General features: G+C 39.6%; 1 protein-coding gene and 2 long non-coding RNA genes across 3 annotated transcripts; 2 read left to right on the forward strand and 1 right to left on the reverse strand.

Annotated features, from left to right (window-relative positions):
* Positions 1-10,640: 10,640 nt before the first annotated feature.
* Positions 10,641-11,723, forward strand: LOC127080132 (uncharacterized). The gene has a single exon (XM_051020464.1). It carries the CDS (start codon positions 10,641-10,643, stop codon positions 11,721-11,723), a length of 1,083 nt encoding a protein of 360 aa, XP_050876421.1.
* A 6,150-nt stretch (positions 11,724-17,873) lies between these two features.
* LOC127083776 (uncharacterized) lies at positions 17,874-19,164 on the reverse strand. Its single transcript, XR_007788530.1, has 2 exons — positions 18,763-19,164; positions 17,874-18,657 (listed from the first exon to the last, which is right to left on the reverse strand). It is a non-coding gene; the product is annotated as an uncharacterized LOC127083776 (long non-coding RNA).
* Positions 18,955-20,212, forward strand: LOC127083777 (uncharacterized). Its single transcript, XR_007788531.1, has 2 exons — positions 18,955-19,085; positions 19,890-20,212. It is a non-coding gene; the product is annotated as an uncharacterized LOC127083777 (long non-coding RNA).
* The last annotated feature ends 2,143 nt before the right edge of the window (positions 20,213-22,355 follow it).

Raw genomic sequence — 22,355 nt, forward strand, 5'->3', positions numbered from 1 at the left:
AAAGTATGAAGAAAAGTAAGTATTAAAGCTAGTTCAAGCAGTCAAAGATGCACAAAGTTGTTGATCAAGCTATTCCTCAAAACCAAGATAAAGAATTAGGGTTTATGATCACTAGGGATATATTTACCCTATATTATTGGTGATTAACATGAATATATCTCAAGCATCAATAATATTCAAGTAAAGTGCTAATTTGATTGGTATATCAGATAAAAGGACACAAAACTTCAAAGTATGAAAAATAGGAGGTGTGAAAGATCGTCTGATCATGTTCGTCTAGGTGATCAGTGTATTGTAAAGATACAAGGGTGTTTTTGTAAGTAGTATATCTAAAATAGGCACACACTTAAAGTATTTTTGAAGCCTTTTTTTCCAAATAAAATCACCAAAAATGTTTTTGGAGAATAGTCGGTTGATTTGGAAACTACCAAATTGATTAGGATAAGTTTTTTGAACTGTCTAATCGATTAGAACAAATACCTAATTGATAAGTGAGGGAGAATCAAGTATATAATCAATTATGCAAATGTCTTAATGAATATAAATGGCTCTCTATCAAAACCTTCCGATTTTGGAAGCAATAATTGATTATTGTAAGTACCTAATCAATTATCTATTCGATTAGGTAATTTATTTTTCCCATGGATTGTTTCCTAAAATGAATGATCTCTTTGCCTATAAATAAAGGACTTCCCTTTCATTTCATTTCATTTCATCAAGAAAAACATGAATATCTCAATTTCCTCTATATCTCAATCTCTATAAAATAATTTATTTTTCTCACATATTTTTAGCCATAGTGCTTTGAGAACATTTTTTAGTTTAGTAAGGAAATTATTCTTGGTGAGAGCTTTATTGTAAATTTACCACGAGTTCTTTTTTACTCTTCAGTTAATTATTCTTCATTGGGAAGTGCTTGTTTTGATTGAGAGCTAAACCTGTATAAAAGCTCTTTATTTCTTATAAATTGACAGAACGTAATAGAACAAATTAGTTTATTACATTGCATACATCTAAAATTGTGTGGAATGAAAATTAAAAGATTGGGTGGAATAAGATGGAATGGATTCCATCATGTTCCAATTCGCTCCACCCATTATTTTCAAATCCAAATAATGGAATCTGATTATATACCACTCAATTCCATCACATTCGGAATGTTCCAAACATACCCTAAGGGAATTGTCCCTAGCATTTCTTGAAGGATTCATTATGAAATCCGTCATTAAGAGTGACACACGTATTAAGTTAATCACTTCTCCCTTCCCAGTCTTCATGCCTTAGAAACTATGAAGTGAGATAACTTTATTGGGTCTAAAAAGAAGCAACAAATATGGCTTGAATAGAGACAACCCAAAAATCCAAGCAGCAGTCGGGAAGGTGTGACCAGGTTCGCCTAACTGTGACCTGGGTCGCTTGACCTTGAACCATATTCATTATTCAATCTATTTAGTTAAACATGTGGAAATCACGACATCCCTAAGGGAGTAAGTCCAACGTAACAAAATATGAGAAAATTGTCCCCCCTATAATGGAGGAAGAACCAGTCTCCCATACTTCCATGAATTTGTAGAGAAAGTAGGAGAAACTAATTCTTCATCCCTATGATCCTTCCTAAAAGTCCCCCTATATATAATCAAACTCAAGGTTTTGAAATATCATTCACATAATTCTCTAAAACGTAGCATACAATGGCTCTTGCAACTATATACTCAAGCACACTCTCTCATTATTGTACTTCAAAAGTACAATGTGTATTAAATTACATATTATAGTTATGCTATTTTTTTATAATAAAAAAGGCCTTAGGCCAAGAAATAAAAACAAATACTACAAATACACTACCTTATGGGTAGTTATTTCTGAAATATCATCATCTAATAAGCTTTTAATGAACTCCAGAGCTGCGTCAAAAACTCTATACTTGTGATCCAAAGTACAACTCACATTAGCTAGAGAATCGACACATTTGTTTGTCTCTCTAAATGAATGAACCAATATTACTACCTCATTATCCTTAATTAAACATCAAATATGCTTAATCAAATCCAAACAATAAACCCTGCTTGACCTCCCGTTCACTACCGCTTGCACAACAACCATAGAATCCATATTAAGTTCGACCACATTCAAGAATAACAACTTAATGAGACCGAGTCCTTCATGAAATCCCCAAAGCTCTGTCATAAGAGCACTATAGTGCCCCATATATTTAGAAAAATCACTTAGCCAACAACCACTCGCGTCTCTTATAATTCCATCACAACCAGCCAACATATGATTCTTACTCGCACCATTCGTATTCACCTTCACCGTATTACTTGTTTGAGGCTTCCAACCAATCATACTAACTATTTTGACTCTCTCCATCACGTTCATATTCATGTTCTTAGAGTTCTCATAATTTATTAATTGATGATATGTATGAGTTCCTAGATCATAAGGACTCATAAAAGAATCATCATGCTCTTCTTTATTACGGCAACCCCTCCTATTGATTTAGGCCTACTTATCATGTCCCATTTTATCGCATGGAACTTCCTCTTGTAATATGTATCACCGCATATGAAGTTCCTTTGCAGGCCATGAATCTCATCAATACATGCTTTAGGAAACATATTAGTCATCATTGGGTATATCAAAATAGTTTCTATCACACTCTTCACCAAGGTAACTCTACATGCAAAAGATAAATGGTTAGTTTTGCAACTCGTAGCTTAGCGGAGATCTGATCCATAATGTACTGACACTTAGTTCTTTTGAGTGTTTTTATGCTAAAGGGTACCCCAAGATACTTCCTAAAATTGTTATTCACCTTGTAACTAGAAATCTATGATAATTTGATCTTTATACTTCTCATAACGTTGCTAGAAAACAATACACTTGTTTTCTCTTTGCTCACTTCCTTCCCTGACGTATTACAAAATATTTGGAGAGTATCCATTACACAAATAATTTTCTCCTAAGCAGTTTCACCAAAAAGTAACAGGTCATCCGTAAAAATAAGGTGGGATATCATTGGACATTGTCTTCCCATTCAAAATATTTTCCACTTCTTACTAATGACTTCCGGCTCAATAATCTGAGAAAGTGTATCCATGCACAAGTAAAAGAGATATAGCAATATCAGATCCCATTTCCTAATGCTACATTAAGGACAAAAGGTTTTGCTTTTGGATCCATTTCATTTTACGTTAGTTTCCACACTATTTACTGCATGCATGATGATATTTATCATATCATCAGGTAACTTTATCTCTCCCAGGATACACCAAATGAACTCCTAACTTATTTTATCATACGCTTTGGATAAATCAACCTTGATAGCATATTAACCTTTCTTACCTTTCATCTTATCCATAATATGCATAACTTCCTTTGCAATTATTATGTTCTCATGAATGGATCTATCTAGGAAAAGGAGACACCAACTTGAGTATGTAGTTTTTCAATCTTTATACAATGACCTTACTCACCACGTTGTATATTGTATTATACAATGAAATATGATAAAACTCAACAACTATTTAGGGTTGTTCCACTTTAGGGATCAAACATATGTTTGTTTTATTAACCTCCTATATATCTCAAGGTTGTTAGAAATCCCCCAAAACCTATGGAGAATTTCAATCAATCTTGATGAACAAGATTGTAACTACCCACACAATAACAACAAAAAGAGAAGAACAATGGAGAAAGATAGAGTGTATAGAACGATGAAGGAGAAAAGTAATATAATTCTGCAGAGTTTCTCTCTGCCCACAAACTATGGAAAACTTCTTATTCACTTTGTCACTGCAAAATACTGTGAATTACAAGTGTTGTGGATACTCTATTCACCTCTATTACAAAATTAGGGTTACTCCCTCTATTTATAGATTTAGGTTAACTTGGACCTCAAGCCAAAGCCCAAAACTATAAAAGCCCAAAATTATAAAAGCCCAAAATAGCTAACACTACTCAACACACTAAGTGGTTCAACACTTCCTTGCTTCTGTCGAGCAACCTGCTTCGACACAAGGAATTACAATTCAACACACCACCTAATTCATTGTGTCTAAGCTATATACATTCATCATGGCTCTTAATCTTCTGAACACTTCGACCTGTACTCCCTTCGTCATGATGTCTGCAATCTGATTCTCAGTTCTGCAGTGTTCCACATTCATCTTCCGATCTGCTACCTGCTCTCAAAGATAATGGAACCTCATCTTGATGTGCTTACTTAGACCATGTGCTATCGGATTCTTTTCTAGATTGATAGCTGACATGCTGTCGATCTTCATGGTAATTTCTCCATGACTCTTTGCTGTTATCTCTTCAACCAGATTCACCATCCATGTTGCTTGACATGCACAAAGAGAAGCAACTATGTATTCTGCTTCGCACAATGATAATGCCACTACTGGCTCTTTTCTCGAACTCCAAGCAACTGGTGCACCACCTAGCATAAACATATAACCAGCTGTGGATTTTCGATCCTCAACATCACTACACCATCTTGAGTCGGTGTATCCCATTAATTTTCATTCTTTTCCTTCATCAGTTGCAGGAAACAAAATTCCATAGTCAAGAGTTCCTTTCAGATACCTTAATATCCTCTTCACCGCTGCTAGATGTGATACCTTTGGCTTCTGGATGAACCTACTCACCATACCTACACTGTATCCTAAGTCAGGCCTTGTGTGACAAAGGTATCGAAGTGACCCAATAAGTCTTCTATATTGGATTGGGCCGACATCACCTTCATCTGAATCCTTTGACAGTTGTAATCTGGGCTCAGCTGGAGTTGAAGTTGGGTTGCGATCTTGCATCTTAAATCTCTTGAGAATTTCGCCCGCATACCTTCTTTGGTGCATCATCAAACCTCTACCACTCTTGTAGAATTAGATGCCAAGGAAATATGAAATGTCACCCAGATCTGACATTTCAAATTCCTTGTTGAGATCACCTTTGAAGTCTTCGATCTTCTTCTTGCAGCTACCTGTTATCAAAAGGTCATTGACATAGAGGCATAGTATAAGCAATTCACTCTTGCTTCTTCTTACATATACTCCATGTTCAGATTTTCACTTCACGAATTCCTTCTCCCTTAGAAAGCCATATATCTTCTTGTTCCAAGCTCTTGGAGCTTGTTTAAGTCCGTACAGGGCTTTATGCATCCTGTTCACCTTTCTTTCTTCGCCATGTTTCATAAACCTAGCTGGTTGTGCAACATAAACTTCTTCTTCTAAGGGGCCATTAAGGAATGCACATTTCACATCCATCTGAGACGTCTTCCAGTTGTTCATGTTTGCTAGACCAATAACTAACCTGATTGTTTCGATCCTAGCAACAGGTGCAAAAACTTCATCGAAGTCGATTCCTTCTTTCTAAAGAAATCCTTTCGCCACAAGTCTTGCCTTGTGTCGAGTCACTTCTCCTTTGGGATTCAACTTCACCTTGTATACCCACTTCACATCGATTGCCTTCTTATTTTGGGGCAATTCGACAAGTGACCAAGTGTTGTTGACTTCGATTGACTTCAACTCTTCATCCATTGCTTTCATCCACTTCGAATCTTTCAATGCCTCAACTGCATTGACAAGTCCGACATCTGCGTAGAAAGCATAATTTACTAGCTCACCTTCTTCATCGACCACATCATCTGATGTAATCACACATTCTTGCAACCTTGCAGGCATGTGTCTCGTTCTTTAAGGTCTGCTTGTACTTGCTTCACCTCTGACTTCTTCCTGTCGAACTTCTCTTTTGACTTCACTAGCTGGTTCATCATAAAAGATTCTCACTGAATCTTTCTTGACATTCTCAGTCCAATCCCACTCCTTAAGCTCATCTATGATCACGTCCCTGCTGATCACTACTTGCTTATTCACTGGGTCGAACAACTTATATCCTCCAGTCGAATGATATCCTATCAGGATCATCTGACTGGACTTACCATCAAGTTTTCTTCTCAACTGATCTGGCACATGTCTATATGCTATAGATCCAAACACCCTTAGATGACTCAAGCTAGGCTTGACACCAGACCAACATTCTTCTGGCGTGATTCCTTCTAGCTTCTTCGTTGGACATCTGTTCAGAATATATGTCGCAGTCGACACAATTTCTCCCCATAATTCTTTGGGTAGATGCTTGCCTTTCAGCATACTTCTAACCATATTCATAATGGTTCTATTCTTCCTTTCTGCGACTCCATTCTGCTGTGGAGTGTAGGGTGGCACCACCTCATGCACAATCCCTTCTTTCACACATAATGCATCAAAGTCTTTCGACACATATTCTCCACCACCATCAGTTCTCAATATTTTGATCTTTCGACTGCTCTGTCTTTCGACCATAGATTTAAACTTGGCAAATACCTCGATCACTTCACTTTTCTTATGGATCAGGTAAGACCACAATTTTCGACTAAAATCATCTATGAATGTAACAAAGTATTTGTTACCTCCAATCGAATCCACCTGGAGAGGACCACATACATCAGAGTATATGACTTTAAGTATTTCCTTCGACCCGCTTCCTGTATCCTTACCGAAGTTGTTCTTATGTTGCTTTGCCTGCACACATTCTTCACACACTTCGTTTCGAATGTCGATTTCTGGTAATCCTGAAACCATATTTCTTTTCTTCAAATCTCTGATGTCTTTGAAATTGAGATGGCCAAGTCTTTAATGCCATATCCATTCATCTCTGTTGACTGCTGTTGCAAGGCACTTATGCTCCATCACACTTAGTTCAATCTTGAAGGTTCTATTCTGAGACATTGGAGCCTTCAAGATCAACCTTTCATTTGAGTCGAGAACTCTCATCATCTTGTCTTCAATCGACACCTTGTAGTTCTTTTCGACCAACTGCCCTATGCTAAGCAAATTACTCTTCATGCTTGGTATGTATAACACATTTGAAATTAATTACCTCTTGCCATCTTTCCTCATGATCAGAACATCACCAACACATTCGGCTGCTAGAGTGTTGTCATTTGAAAATTTCACCATGTTCTTCATTGAGGGCTTTATGTTGACAAGCCAATATTTTCTTCCAGACATGTGTGATGAGCATCCTGAGTCCAAGTACCACTGGTCCTTGAATCTCTCCTCTTCTCTTATTGTGACCATCAGTAACGTCTCTTCTTCTTCATGTTTCACCAGCTTTGCATAAGTTTCTTGATTCTTATGCTTTTCTGGACAATCACTAGAATAATGACCATAATTCTGACAATTGTAACACTGAATGTGACTCTTGTCTGGATTTTGACCACCACCTCTTCCTCTACCTGCAACACCACCTCTTTGGTTGCCTTGGTTCTAGGGTTTTCTCTGATTCGACGAGTTTCCTTCTTGCTAATTTCGACCAGTCGAATTGTTTTAACATCCTCTGACTTTGTTGCCATTCCAACTTTCTTTGCCTTTTCTTTCTTTTGTTGATTGAGCCTGCAAAGCCATATCACTCTTCGACTTTCCTGCAGCTCTTTCAGCCATTCTCTGTTCATGAGATTCAAGCGTCCCTTGAAGCTCTTCCTTTGTCGATTTTGACAAATCTTTCGACTCTTCTGTGGCTACTACCACATGGTCGAACTTTGGAGCCAACGACCTTAAGATCTTTCCAACAACAGATCTTGATGTCAACACTTCTCCATATACCTTGATTTGATTCACCAGTTTCATAACCTTGGTGAAGAAAACAATTATGCTTTCATTGTCTTCCATCTGAAGCAATTCATACGTTCTTTTGTGAGTTTGTAACCTCACCTCTTTCACCTTCTCTGCGCCTCCAAGCGATTTCTCCAGAATTTCCCATGCTTCTTTCGCTGACTCTGCATTACTAGCCTTTTCAAAGTTATCAGCATCAACACATTGATGGATTATAAAGAGAGCTTTATAATCTTTCTTCTTCAATTCTTTATGTGCAACCTTTTCTTGATCCGTCACGGCTTCTGCAAGCGTTGCTACTCCTTCCTTCACAAGATCCCAAAGATCTTGATAAAAAAACACAACCTTCATCTGCTTGCACCAATTCTCATAATTATTGTTCTTGAGAATCGAAAGATTTACTGGAAAATGCCCGTTTGGATGATTCATTTCCATGATGATTTTCTTCCCACGAATCGGTTAAACCGGAGCTCTTGATACTAGATGTTGGAAATCCCCCAAAACCTATGGAGAATTTCAATCAATCTTGATGAACAAGATTGTAACTACCCACACAATAGCAACGAAAATAGAAGAACAATGGAGAAAGAGAGAATGTATAGAACGATGAAGGAGAAGAGTAATATAATTCTGCAGAGTTTCTCTCTGCCCACAAACTGTGGAAAACTTCTTATTCACTTTGCCACTGCAAAATACTGTGAATTACAAGTGTTGTGAATACTCTATTCACCTCTATTACAAAATAAGGGTTACTCCCTCTATTTATAGATTTAGGTTAACTTGGACCTCAAGCCAAAACCCAAAATTATAAAAGCCCAAAATTATAAAAGCCCAAAATAGCTAACACTACTTAACACACTAGGTGGTTCAACACTTCCTTGCTTCTGTCGAGCAACCTGCTTCGACACAAGGAATTACAATTCAACAAAGGCTTCACCCAAGCTTTCCTTATAAACTCACACACTTTACTTCCCACAACATCCCCCGATTTTTAATAAAACTCTGTAGGAAATCCATCCGGGCCAAGCACCTTCCACGAATTCATTGCAAACATTTCCCTCTTAATTTCTTCATCACTCACTTGCTCCTTCAATCTCTACATGTCAACTGTATCTATACATGGAAAGCTAATCTTGGTTTCCCCCCACATATTCCAATTACCACTAATAGAAAACAACTTCTTATAGTAACCATTAACCATATTTCTAAGTTGTGCACTGTCTTTTACCTATTGACCACTATCATTTTGCAGCATAATAATCTTATATTTCCTTCTTCTGTTTATTGTCTTCATATGATAGTTGTCGCTACGCAAAAAATACAGAGTCACCATCGATTTTTATTTATTCCAAAGGAAATGGAAAATATCGAGAAAACTCCAAAGTATGGTCGCCGCAACCACGAACAGGTTTGGAAGTCGGTTATGCAAGGGGAAGGTATTAGCAACCCTCACATCCATGGTACTCCATGGGAACCATATAGGATGTTAGCGCTTACGTGTGTATTATTCATCGAATGTTTGCTTGCCAAAGGTTTACGGAGTGGAGGTAGATTTTAAATTAGTGTGCTCGCCAAGGAATGAATCCTCGTGCCTACGTATGCCCATTTGTTGAAGTGAGAAATCAGAGCCTTCGTAGTTCGTGGGTCTAGTCCTTGGTGAGCACACTAATTTAAAATCTACCTCCACTCTGCAAACCTTTGGCAAGCAAACATTCGATGAACAATAAACACGTAAGCGCTAACATCCTAGATGGTTCCCATGGAGTACCATAGATGTGAGGGGTGCTAATACCTTCCCCTTGCATAACCGACTTCCAAACCTATTCGTGGTTGCGACGGCCATACTTTGGGGTTTTCTCGATATTTTCCCCTTCCTTTGGAATAAATAGAAACCGATGGTGAATCTGTATTTTTCGCGTAGCGATAGCTGGCGACTCTGCTGAGGACACCTCCCTAAGCAAGTCAAGCCTAATCTAGGTTGCTTCCTCGCGTGTGTGTGCTTATCCTTTTGATATTGCTTGCCTTATGTATTTCCTTTTGCTTTAAATTTTGTAATCCATTATGCGATTCCACGATTCAATGGTAGTAATGGATGGCACTCCGATTGCAAGTAACCTTGTGGGAAAGACTCTCTACCCGAGTCTAGAGTGTAAACTTGAGATAGGAGAGGTTGAGTAGTATGGGCCACCGAGAAGCTTTTCTCGTAAGGGTCGATACGAGAACCTCGCTTAGAGTAGATTCTTTTGGAGACGTTGACGACCGTCAAGCTTTTGACGTAAGCGATCAATGTTTTCATTAGGATCCATGATTCTAAGGACCTTTATAAAACATTAAACCTATGGCCCATTAAGGTTGATGGTCACGTAGTACGGGTCCCCGAGAAGCTTTTCTCGCGTGGGTTGGTATGAAGATCTCACTCAAAGTAGATCTTCTTGATGGAGTTGACAATCGACAAGCTTTTTATGTAAGCGGCAAACAGTCAAGGAGGTCCATGACTTTGAGACCCTTTTCTAGAACCCGATGTCGATGGTCACGTAGTGCGGGCCCCCGAGAAGCTTTTCTCGTGTGGGTCGGTACGAAGCTCTCACCCAGAAGAGGCTCATTTGAGGGAGTTGACGACCAATAAGCTTTTACCGTAAGCAGAAAATAGCCAAATGAATCGATGACTCTGGGGTCCCTATCTGACCCTAGACTACGACCGATGATATCCCTATTGTGGAAAGCAATCAGAGTTATCCTCTATCCGTATCTCGAACCTGTGATGCCATGCCAACTTGTGTGTTCGACTCGTGGGAACCATGCTTGTGTATCATTCATTCACTCACTCATGCATAAAAAAAATCAAATACAATATTCATGCATCATTCTGCATATCATCAAACAAAAGCCAGAAAACTTACCATTTGGCCCTTCTATCCAGAATCATCCACAGTCAAGCTGACTTCCCGACATTCATACTACACGCGCAATAATCAAAAATTGCTCATGGATCAGTTGGAGCAGAACCAAGCAGCTATGAGGGAGGATATGACCACTGTGAAGGCTCAAATGGGTCAACTTGTTGAATCCCTACAAGCTCTGGCGAGGGGACAAGAGGAAATGCGTCAGGCTAATCTGAGAGCCTCTACTGCCAACTCTGCTGTTGTGACTATACCGGTGAATCCACCAGGAGGAGCTGGTACGCATGCTGTAGCTCAGCCACCCCCCGAAAGAGGTCCAGTGTATCAAAATGCTAATCATACGTTCAATATCCCCGCCAATGGGAGATTCCAACCTGAGATTGACGATCAGCAAGACACTTTCTTCACTACAAAGGATGACTCGGTTTATGAAGCTTTTGGGCCTTCTCCTGTTGACCTCGAAAAGAGATTTCAAATGATGGAGGAGAGATTCAAGGCGATGCAAGGTCCTGATACCTTTGGGTTGGATGCTGTCGACATGTGCCTAGTGCCAGACGTGAAAGTTCCTCCCAAGTTCAAAGTCCTGAGCTTTGAAAAGTATCAAGGGGTCACTTGTCCAAAGACCCACATCCGAGCTTTCTGCAGAAAGATGGTCGCTCATTCTAATGACGAGAAACTCTTAATGCAATTTATCCAGGAAAGTCTTAGTGGAGCTTCTCTGGAATGGTATATGCAGCTCGAGCGCACACATATACGAACCTGGAGGGAACTTGCTGAAGCCTTCTTGAAGCATTATCAGTATAACTCAGACATGGCTCCCAATCGGACTCAGCTTCAAAGCCTTTCTCAAAAGCCGGATGAATCGTTCAAAGAGTACGCTCAACGATGGAGAGACCTGGATGCCAGGGTTCAACCCCCTCTTCTTGAAAGAGAGCTGATAAACATGTTCGTGGATACCCTTCAAGGGCCGTATTTTGAAAAAATGATTGGGAGTACCACCTCGGGATTCTCAGACTTGGTCATTGTCGGCGAGCGAATTGAGAATGGCTTGAAGATCGACAAGATACAAGACACGACAGCTGCGGCTAGTGGAGCGAAGAAGCCTCATTCCGGATTCTCAAAGAAGAAGGAAGGAGAAACCAATGCAATCGCTAAAGGGGGAGATTGAGGTTACCAAATGCCATATTATCCGGTGGCAGCAGTAACACCTAACTCATATCCGCAACCAGCGTATGTCATTCCAATTGGTCCTCCAACGGTGCAATATCAGCAGCCCTACGCTCCTCAACAATCGGTTGCCCCGCAATAACAGAATTACTATCAGCAAGGTAGACAAGGACCAAGGAGGCCTCCTAGAAGGTTTGATCCAATTCTCATGCCGTATGGACTTATTCTAGCTCACTTGCTCAAGGATTCGCAGGTTGAGAGAAGCTAAGGCTCCTCATGTACCTCTCCCTCCCGGGTATGACATGAACGTCAGCTGCGAGTATCACTCTGGGACGCGGGGGCACTCGATCGAGAATTGCAATATCTTCAAGCACAAGGTACAAGACTTGATTGACTCAAAACCAATATCGTTCAAGCTAGTTGTTCCAAACAACCCCGTGCAGGCAGGTACATCTGCAGCGCCATAGTCAGAGCAGCGGTAGATCTGAAGGATCTGTATCTGTGGAACTGTCTCGTCAACTTTTTCCAGAATCAAGACCTCAAGCAGTGGGAGAATAAGGCGGATCATTCTAGCAAGCATTGGTTAAAACATGTTCATGTGTGATTTTCTGTATTGTCATTTGTAAAATTCATTTGTAATGAACTCGTTTGTTTTTGAATAATAATGACATTGAAATGGATATGCATGTTTTGAATAAACCCATTCGTGTCCACTCATACTTTATCTTATCAATATTCAAATGTTGGTTTTTGGAGGAGGATGATGAAATTAAAAACACGAAACGAAATCACTGCTCATACGTTTTTGAATAAAACCTTGCTGATGATGTAAGGCATTATTTCAAATCCCAAACACCGGTGATATAAGGAAGATAATCCCTAGTTAACCCCTTCGAGCTGAGGAGTAGGAGTTTCTGTCTTAAATATAAAACCCTTAATCTCAAACCGGGGCAGGGTAGTCGTCAGTTAGTTTGACCAAGCGTTCAAATTTCAAAAGAGGAGTGTCCCATCTGGGGACCAACCATATCTTATCCCTCATAAGAGGTCGGAAACCACCAAATTCCAATTGGTTGTCCCTCACCCATAGAGGCACGAGGCGGTCACAACCCATTCATATCAATGGACAAACGTCACACGATTTGTTTCAGCAAAAAAGAAACAAAGAAAAAAGAAACAAAAAAGAAGAAGAAAGAAAGCCCGCTAAGTCGAAAACTCGAAAACGAGTGACTTAGGCAGAAATTAGGGCATCCCTGTGGATTGTAAATCTGAACCAATCCAGCAAAAGTAGGAACATCGAAAAATCTGCATAAGAGGAATCAAAAGAAAATCCTCAGCAAGAGCAAAGTCGTATGGCTACCAAACCAAATAGAAGGTGCATGACTGCCACACCAAAAACCTCTTGGGTTCATTAACCATCACTCCTAAATCCCTTTCGAAAGAAGAACGCTTGTTTCAAACTAGCTGAACATAGGACTGGAGAACATCACGAAGAACGGGTGGGTTAGGATAGGTTCGAGCCTTATATCCTTTCTTTCTAAAAACCGTGAACTAGGCCACGTTACAACCCTCAAAAGACCTAATTGAAGCAAAGGTTTATTTCGAAGGCGTACTATAGTCAGAACGATCGTGTTAAAACTGACTCCTCATCAATTTGCTCATTTTATATGTTGATATTGATATGACATTCATTATTAGTGATGCATTCATTAAATGTCAGAATTTCAGTGAGCATGTTTGGATTTCAAAACTGCATAAAAATGACATTGCATTATCATTTCAAGAATGGACTTTTCTTACTCGTGAGTAAGCACCTGACATCAAGAGATCTGCCATAATGAAAGAACTTGATGGTTCCAAACGCCTGAGACCTCCGTTGAGCAGGGGAAAACCACTTCTCTTTTGATCACATCAATCAGAATGTCTGAAGACTTTGTCGAGCAGAAAGACAAACCGCTTCGAGATCTCGTCGATCAGAGGTAGTCACGTCGAGAAATCTCTACAAGATTTAGTCAATCCGAAGTAGTCAAGGCGAGATTCAATCAATCTCTCTGAAGATCAGTGAATCAGGGGCATTCCCTCAAAAATCAGCCAACCAGAGGCAAAGTCACTTCAAGGCTCGTACTGGGGTAGGCCACCCCAAGAGCACAAGAAGTCAATCTCCCTGAAATGGTTAATCAGAGGAATGTAGTTCTGAGACACTGGGGAAGATTTGATGGTGACAATCCACGATGAAGTTGCTTCTTAACCTGCGATTAGGGCAATCCTTGCAGATACCCAACAAAATGGGGGCAAGACGGTCCAAATAGTGGAAGGTTCTCTCCCTGCTTACAAAAGCATTTCAGATCTAGTCCGGGGCAGCCAAAGGTCTACATCAGCTCCATCCTCCAGCAACATTAAGAAGTCAAATGTCAAGAAGTTATGTGAGACGCAACCCACCCTCCATGAATCAGAAGCCTTGCAACCCAAGCAAATTTCCTCAGCATTCATTGCATCGTACCCAAGATTGGGGCATCCGTAGATCCTCATATCATTACATCAACCTGTCATGCATAATTCATATCATCACATTCATACATATCATCTAGCATAGCATGGATCTCTCTAACAAGGAAGAGTTAAGCCCAAAGCTCTCTTGGCACTATTCAACTGCCCATTTTCGTTGGCATCTTTCCATAATCCACCCCGTTGGCATTACACAATAGAAAATAAATGACCTTTTTAAACCTTGTAAAGCTCCTAGTCGGCAACCCCGACAGGATTGTTCGAAGTCATTCCTTTTTTTCTTACTTGCCGTAAGCCTATTGCCTCCTTCATGAAGATGATTTCATTGAGATAAATCTCCTTTCGTGAGTTTATTTCGTTGCTTGGTGCACGAAGTCACGTCTCCCCCTCGTTGCCTTTTGCACGAGAAAGGTTGTCTCTGTCAAGACTTTGCCTTTTGATTTGTTTCAAAATACCCAATGTAGGTTTGGTGAGTCCTGGGAAGGGTAGCCATGTTTCGAAAACTTCATCCCCGCCGTTGTGCCTGTGGGACCCCCTGAGGTTTTCGTATCTACAGCAAAGTGCGCAATTGACATAGCCTGCCAAAGCCCAGACCTTGTTTGGAAAACATCTTGCAAAGTCCAATTCTCATTGGCAAAACCCCTATCTTTTGAAAGACCAATCAAGCAGTATTCGTCAGTGTCTATCACTTTTTTAATACCCGTCAGTATTGATCTCCCTTCGCTCGTTAGCGTCTATCACCTTTTTTTGATACCCTTCGGTATTGATATCTCTTTTCCCCGACCGCAGAGTTGTAGATAATCACCCTTTACTCAGTTTTAGATGTCATTACCTCTAACCCCAGAGTTGAGAGACTATCCTATACCCAATCTCAGAGTTGATGTAAGTTCTCACTCCAACCTCAGAGTTGTTGCTTCTTCCTTCATTCCAGCCTCGGAGTTGTTGTCTATTTCTCTTATTCCTGACCTCAGAGTTGTCGTCTATCCTTTTCATGTCCGACCTCAGAGTTGTGTCCCCTTTCCAACCTCAGAGTTGTATGTTTCCTCTTTTCCAACCTCAGTGTTATCGCCCTCTTGCAGCCTCAGTGTTGTTATCCCTTTTCCAGCCTCAGAGTTGTTGTCATTTTTCTCATTGACCAACCTCAGAGTTGTATGTTCACCTTTCCTTATCCCATCCCCAGAGTTGATGGTAACCTTTCTTATTTACAGCCTCAGAGTTGTTTCCCCTTTTTCCAACCGCAGTGTTGCCGCCTCTTTTTCGACCTCAGTGTTATCCCTTTTTCCAACCGCAGTGTTTTCGCCCCTTTTCCAACGGCAGTGTTGCCGCCCCTTTTTCGACCTCAATGTTATCCCTTTTTCCAACCGCATTGTTGCCGCCCCTTTTCCAACCGCAGTGTTATAGCCCCCTTTCCAACCGCAGTGTTGTGGTCCCTTTTTCCAACCGCAGTGTTGTCGCCCCTCTTTCCAACCGCAGTGTTGTCGTCCCTTTTTCCAACCGCAATGTTGTAGCCCCTTTTCCAACCGCAGTATTGTGGTCTCTTTTCCAACCGCAGTGTTGTAGCCCCCTTCCCAACCTCAGTGTTGTCGCCCTTTTCGACCTCAGAGTTGTCGTTGCTTATCGTATTACCCTAACCTCAGAGTTGTACGTTTCTTGTCCTTACCCCAACCTCAGAGTTGTTGTCAGCGTTGAGATTTACTATTCTCTTCTCAACCTCCGAGTTGATGCCTATCTTTGTTCCCGGCCTCAGAGTTGAGCAACTACATTTTTCCAACTTCAGAGTTGGTGTATCTCTTTCTAGCATCAGAGCTTAGACCCCACTTTTTCCAACCTTAGAATTGACGATTACCATTCTTTTCCAGCCTCAGAGTTGAGTATCTACCTTTTTTACACTTCAGAGTGAATGTATCATGTTACCCCCAACCTCAGAGTTGTATGTCTCCTTATTCCCCGACCTCAGAGCTGAATAGTTATCTTTCTTCAGCCTCAGAGTTGAACCACTGCCTTTTTTCAACCTTAGGGTTGGCGATCTATCTTTTCCAGCCTCAGAGCTAGACGCCTACCTTTTTTTCAACTTTGGAGTTGATGAACCTTTTCCACCCCCAACCTCAGAGTTGTATGTCTCTGTATTTCTAGCATCAGGGCTGAATGGATACCTTTTTCCCAACTTGCGAGTTATGATATCGTTTTCTTATCCTCCAACCTCAGGGTTGACATCTGCAGACCCAACCTCCGAGTTGACGCCTACCACTTCTGTTCCCGGCCTTAGAGTCGAGGTCCATCATTATACCCAACCCCATAGTTGACGCCTACCCTTTCTCCAGTCTCAGAACCGATGTTGATCGCAATTTATCCCCAACTACAGAGTTGAAAATGTCTAGTTTTACCCCGGTCGCAGTATTGAGGTCAGAATGTTTTAATCCCCAGCAACCAGTGTTGCTCTTGCTTCTGTCCCCAACCTCAGAGTTGTCGACCAACAATTTACCTCCTAATTCGCCTACTGTCGTCTCAGTAAGGTCATCCACCATCTTGAATCCTAGGATTCGCCTGGCAAATCATTCCAAAAAGAAAAGAACAATTACCAAGAAAATATCCCCCAGCGGAAAATTCTTTCTCGGTGCCTTCAAAAAAAAAACTTGTTAGTAGAGATAAAATGCAAAAATAATCAATCATACTGCATTAGCATACTGCATACGTCATGCATATCCAACCACACATATATCCATTTACCAAATAACATTCCAATTCCCAGCAGCTGCCCTGCGTGAAGACTAGCCCGTTCATCCCACATACTAGTAAAGATCTCCTTGCAACATACCTTCACATTGCATTCCATTTGTTCCGCGTGGGCAAATTTTCAGATATTTTAGTATTTAATCCTCTCCTACCTTGATTTTTTGGAAGCCGTTGCTATCCATACATTCAGGTTCGAGAAGATTAAATAGGGGCAACTGACATACCCCAAAATTTGCCCTACCCTTCACATAATCATCACTAAAACCAGACACTTGCATATCATCTTCATCCATTCATTTCATTTGAATAAGCATGGTCCAACAAGAGGAGACACATGACTTAAATTCATGTGTTTCTTGGTGCATTGATGCATTTGTTCAGTCATTTCGTTCAACCATGGTTTAATACGATTTACAAGTCTTGTAATCATTTGGGTTCGTTGGTTCGTTGCATGTCGTTATCCGATTCATCTTTTCATCATTGCATCATAACATTTTTTCATTGATCTCAATTTCAAACAGATTTTTGATTTCAAGTTAACTCGAGAAAGTCGAATGGATTTTTGTCTGAGATAATTTTGATTCAAATTGATGTTTGAAAATTCGGATCGACTTTTGGAATTTTAAGCATTGTAGAATTTTATTTCTTTTTTCTATTAGGCCATTTTCTTGGCTTTTAATAAAGCCACTTTTTTTAAAAACCATTATCCAATTTTTTTTATCCATTTAAAAAAACCATTATCCAAATTAATCCATTCATCATATCCATGAACCAATTTGAATTTTTAATCCATTTTTCATTTAACCAATTTTTCATTACCCATTTAAATTCATTTATCCAAACTTTCTCCATTTTATCCAATTTAATTTTAATTAGTGATGATGTTTCACATATTCTAATAAGACAAAAGTGGAAGTAATTGGAAAGAGGCAAGTGAAAAGCAAATGAAGTACAACAAGTTATCCGTGAGCCACTTCCAAAAGCTCCAAAAGCTGCACGTACGAGCTACAATAGACGCGCATGCTACAAAAGGCATAAGCCAACAAGCTACAATGCAAATGTGACGCATAAGCCATGAAAACACGGCTTAGTCAACAACAATCCAAACGGCAAGAAGCCAAAACAGTTGCTAAAGCTACCAAAACCCATAGCAGGAAGGTACTTCACCAAGCCAGCTACAAACAAGAAACTACTCACAAAACGGCATTCCAAACGACAATAAAGAAGTGGAAAATGACATGAGCCACAACTTGTAAGCTGCAGCATCGCAAGCTGAAACGCCACTGCTAAACGCACACCACCTGAATAAGCTACATGCAAAACCAAATAAAAACAACTGCGCCAAAACCAAACGAGAGCCATGAACTGCAACTACACCAACTGTACATGAAACAACAAGTGTAGCTGCATAAACATAAATTGGAAAACGCAAAATTAAAACGACATTGAGTCGAACCAAAACGCAGCAACAATGCTCTATAAAAGCAAGCTCTCTTTTCGACTGGGGGTATGCGCGCTTCCCTTCTCTTTTCAAATCCTAACCACCGCCAATAACAAACTCTTCCTCCTCTTTCTTCTTCAACCTACTAAACCTCCACAACCAAAACCTTCAACCAACCATCGTTTCCACTGCAACCAATCCAATACAACACCCACCGCATTGCCGCATCATCGGAGTTTGTTGTGAATCGTTCACAAACCTGAATCACAATACAAAGCGCACGATGACGACGAAGAAGATTGGAGCGGAGGAAGAATAGTAGAAGTGAACCAAATTGAAGAAAAACGGAAGTGTATATTCTTACTTGTTCACGACGCCTCCTCCTGGTGAGATCTTTGCTTCATCTTCAATCTTGTTCTCTTCGCTTTCACACGCGTGGACCGGATCGCACTTGGATATGGACGTTGATGTCGGAGAAAAGATTGTGATACCTTCTTCTTCAGCCCTGATCTCGCGTCTGTGAGGGATTGCGCAAGCGCAGGCATCGCCTTCACATGCGTTCATGATATTTCAGAACGCCGTCATCGCACGAGGAAGCTCATTCCGTGATCGAAGGAGAAGGGCGTACTGATTTGAAACAGAAGCATTCTTGTGAGGAGCATTTTTGGTCGCCGTTTGCACCTTCAGGTTCGTTTCCCATCGCCGGTTCCGTTGTTCCTGTATTGGCTTGTGTCTTTGTGGATCCGGTTTGGGCTTAGGCCCTAACACATTGCTAGCTAACCCCTTAGGAATAAGCTTACACTCCCATAGGCCTACCCCCCCCCCCCCCCCCCCCCCCCCGTTTGGGCTTAGGGTTGAATTTAGGGCCCATGTTAGGTTATCAGTTCAGATTTGTGGGATAATTAGTTTAGTCGGGGTTAATTGAGTAGAATTGTGTGATATTTGGTTAGATCTAATTGGTTGATTAGAGTAATTCGACTTTAGAATAGTAATTATGTTAAGGTGTTTAGAATTGATTGGATATTAGGACTTTAATTCTGTTATAATCATTTGTTTCTTTGAATTTTATTTTAGCACTTCATCTTGATAACCGTTTTGATTAATTTTAATGATGATAATTGTTTTAGAACTTTAATTGATAATTGCAATTTGATTTGATTGTTGATAATTGTTTAGAATTTAAATTTTGTTAAATATTCTTTCATATTGTTTTGGTTAACCTTGATATCTAACATCTAACATATAACCATTAACATCTAACATTTAAATTCCACAATTAACCTCTAACTTTTACTTTTCGCATTTTAATTTCCGCTCCTAACATTTTATTTTTTGTCATTTACCTTATGCACTTTTATTTTTATTTCATATTATTTTTGCTACATCATTGGACATTCTTACTTCACCTTAAAATGACTAAAAATGGATAAGACTTAAAAAATAAAAAAGGATAATTCTCAAACATGTAATGGACTTAGAGATTGTTGTTAGGACCCTTGCAAAAGACCTTGGACAAATATTCAACCCGAACATGGATGGAGCATTCAAGATTCAAGACAAATTGTAATCTTTTACTTGCTTTCTAGTTTAGGACACTATGCACACACAAGGCTTTCTCTTGGGCTACCTGACAATGATACCTTTTATTTCCTGCACTCCCTTGTACTTTACATGTACCCCATCCCCTTTCTGATGTACGCATTTACTTGCTTTCTTTTATTGCTTGTAGACTCCTTAGGCATTAGGATCGTTCACCCTTTCACAATCAATAATCAAACCCTTGATTCAACGTCAAGCGGTCTTTTCAAATCAAACTCAATAAATAAACCCTTGATCTAACGTCAAGCGGTCTTTTCCAAATCAAATTCGAAAACACAATAAATGGAGATTAGGATCGTACGTCACGAGCCTTAAGCGATAAAGAAGGGATGAGATGTAGCTTTCCTACACTCATTCTGAATGCTTCGAACACAAGACGTTTGACTTGCTAGTTTGAGGCATTCACCTTTATCCATAGTCTTTAGTGCAATCCGAAATCAATAACACTTTCTTCAAAACTTAAAAACAACTCAAAGCATTCAAACCTTTTGTTTGAGCCTTAGGGCGACACCATCAAAAACCCTTCTTCAAGGTAATAAAATTAACAAAACAATCCAAACAATTTCAAACCCACGAACTACAAAGGCTCTGATTTCTCACTTCAACAAGTGGGCCTACGTAGGCACGAGGATCCATTCCTTGGCGAGCACACTAATTTAAAATCTACCTCCACTCCGCAAACCTTTGGCAAGCAAACATTCGATGAACAATACACACGTAAGCGCTAACATCCTAGATGGTTCCCATGGAGTACCATGGATGTGAGGGGTGCTAATACCTCCCCCTTGCATAACCGACTTCCGAACCTGTTCGTGGTTGCGAAGACCATATTTTGGGGTTTTCTCGATATTTTCCATTTCCTTTGGAATAAATAAAAACCGATGACGACTCTGTATTTTTCGCGTAGCGACAATAGCATCTCGTATTTTGGTCTCCATCAGCTAACCATTGTGCCCTTGATCCTGGAAACCACATTATCTCTTATTCCTTAAGCATGACGCTTAATTCAACTCGGATATTCTTCTATAGCTTTATCATGTCTTCATTATTATCGTTTATTTGTATCATACCCCAAAATTTGCCCTACTTTTTTTCATTTAATTCATCTGGCTTAGGATTTTATATTCATCTGCATATAAGGATTTTTAATCATTCATTCAGGAGTCATTCATTCACATCTGCACATGATAACATTATTGTTTCAAAGGGACCATAGCAACGAATTCCATAGTTCAACTTGGTGTCTTAATATGTGGGCTATGATTGGTTTGATCTAAGGTTTCTTATGGATTTAGGCTTTATCATAGGATTTGGTGATCAAGTGTTTCATGGGGGTATGTCTCTCTCATTTATGATTCATGGTGCAAGACTACATGTCTTACTCGATAAAAGTTGCAATTCAAAGGTGTTACTCCTAACCTACATATTTGGTATTTACTTGAGGATTTGAAAAGTATCGAAGCACAAAAGAAGGAGACTTTCCTTAAGAATTCAAAAGTGGAATAAAGTACTTGATGCACAAATCGTGTTGCTTAGATTATACAAGTTACAAGTCAAAGCTTTACAATAGGAGAAAATCATTACAAAAGATGTTCAACATGGGAATTACAAGGAAAGATCGACAACTGACTTCTTGGTCAACAATTAACCTTTTGGTCAACTGTTCACAATTGAGCTAAAAACTTGACTCTTGAATTGAAATTCCTAAGAAGCTATCCCACTCCAATATTCAATCTTTCATCTTCTCAAATTATTTTCAGGACCATGCCAAACATGTCAAGTCACATGGCCATTAAACCTGCGCCAAACAAACAAAATCAACATTCATTCATTGGAACTTGTCACTTTCATTATGTGATGCATACCAGAGTGACATACCCATATCTCATTTCAAGACCACAAGTTCTACACCAATTCATTCAACAATAAGCCATGTAATTACAACATCATAACCATAAGCACAACACACTCATTCATTCAGCTCTAACTATAACTAATAGTTTGCATTTTTTGGACTATTTTTCATAACAATTTTAATATTCAACAAGAAATTCATCACAATTCAATAACTCTCATTCACAAACAAGAATTATCTAACATAACTAAAAATCTAACATGTTAACATTTTCCTAACTAGCTATTCCAATCCAAACAAACTCATTAGCTTTCTATCCACTAGCATAATTTTTTATCAATTAACAACCATCTCCTTTTCAACAGCATGACATACGCGAGAATCATGATGTTTGACTCAACAATTCATTTTCACAACTTGAAACGTGCCGCTGATGCTCATTATTCCTAATGACCAAGATTTTATACTCATTTGCAATATGATGTAATTGTTCCAAACTGAAA

This window comes from Lathyrus oleraceus, chromosome 5 (genome assembly GCF_024323335.1).
Source record: "Lathyrus oleraceus cultivar Zhongwan6 chromosome 5, CAAS_Psat_ZW6_1.0, whole genome shotgun sequence".
Classification (NCBI taxonomy): domain Eukaryota; kingdom Viridiplantae; phylum Streptophyta; class Magnoliopsida; order Fabales; family Fabaceae; genus Lathyrus; species Lathyrus oleraceus.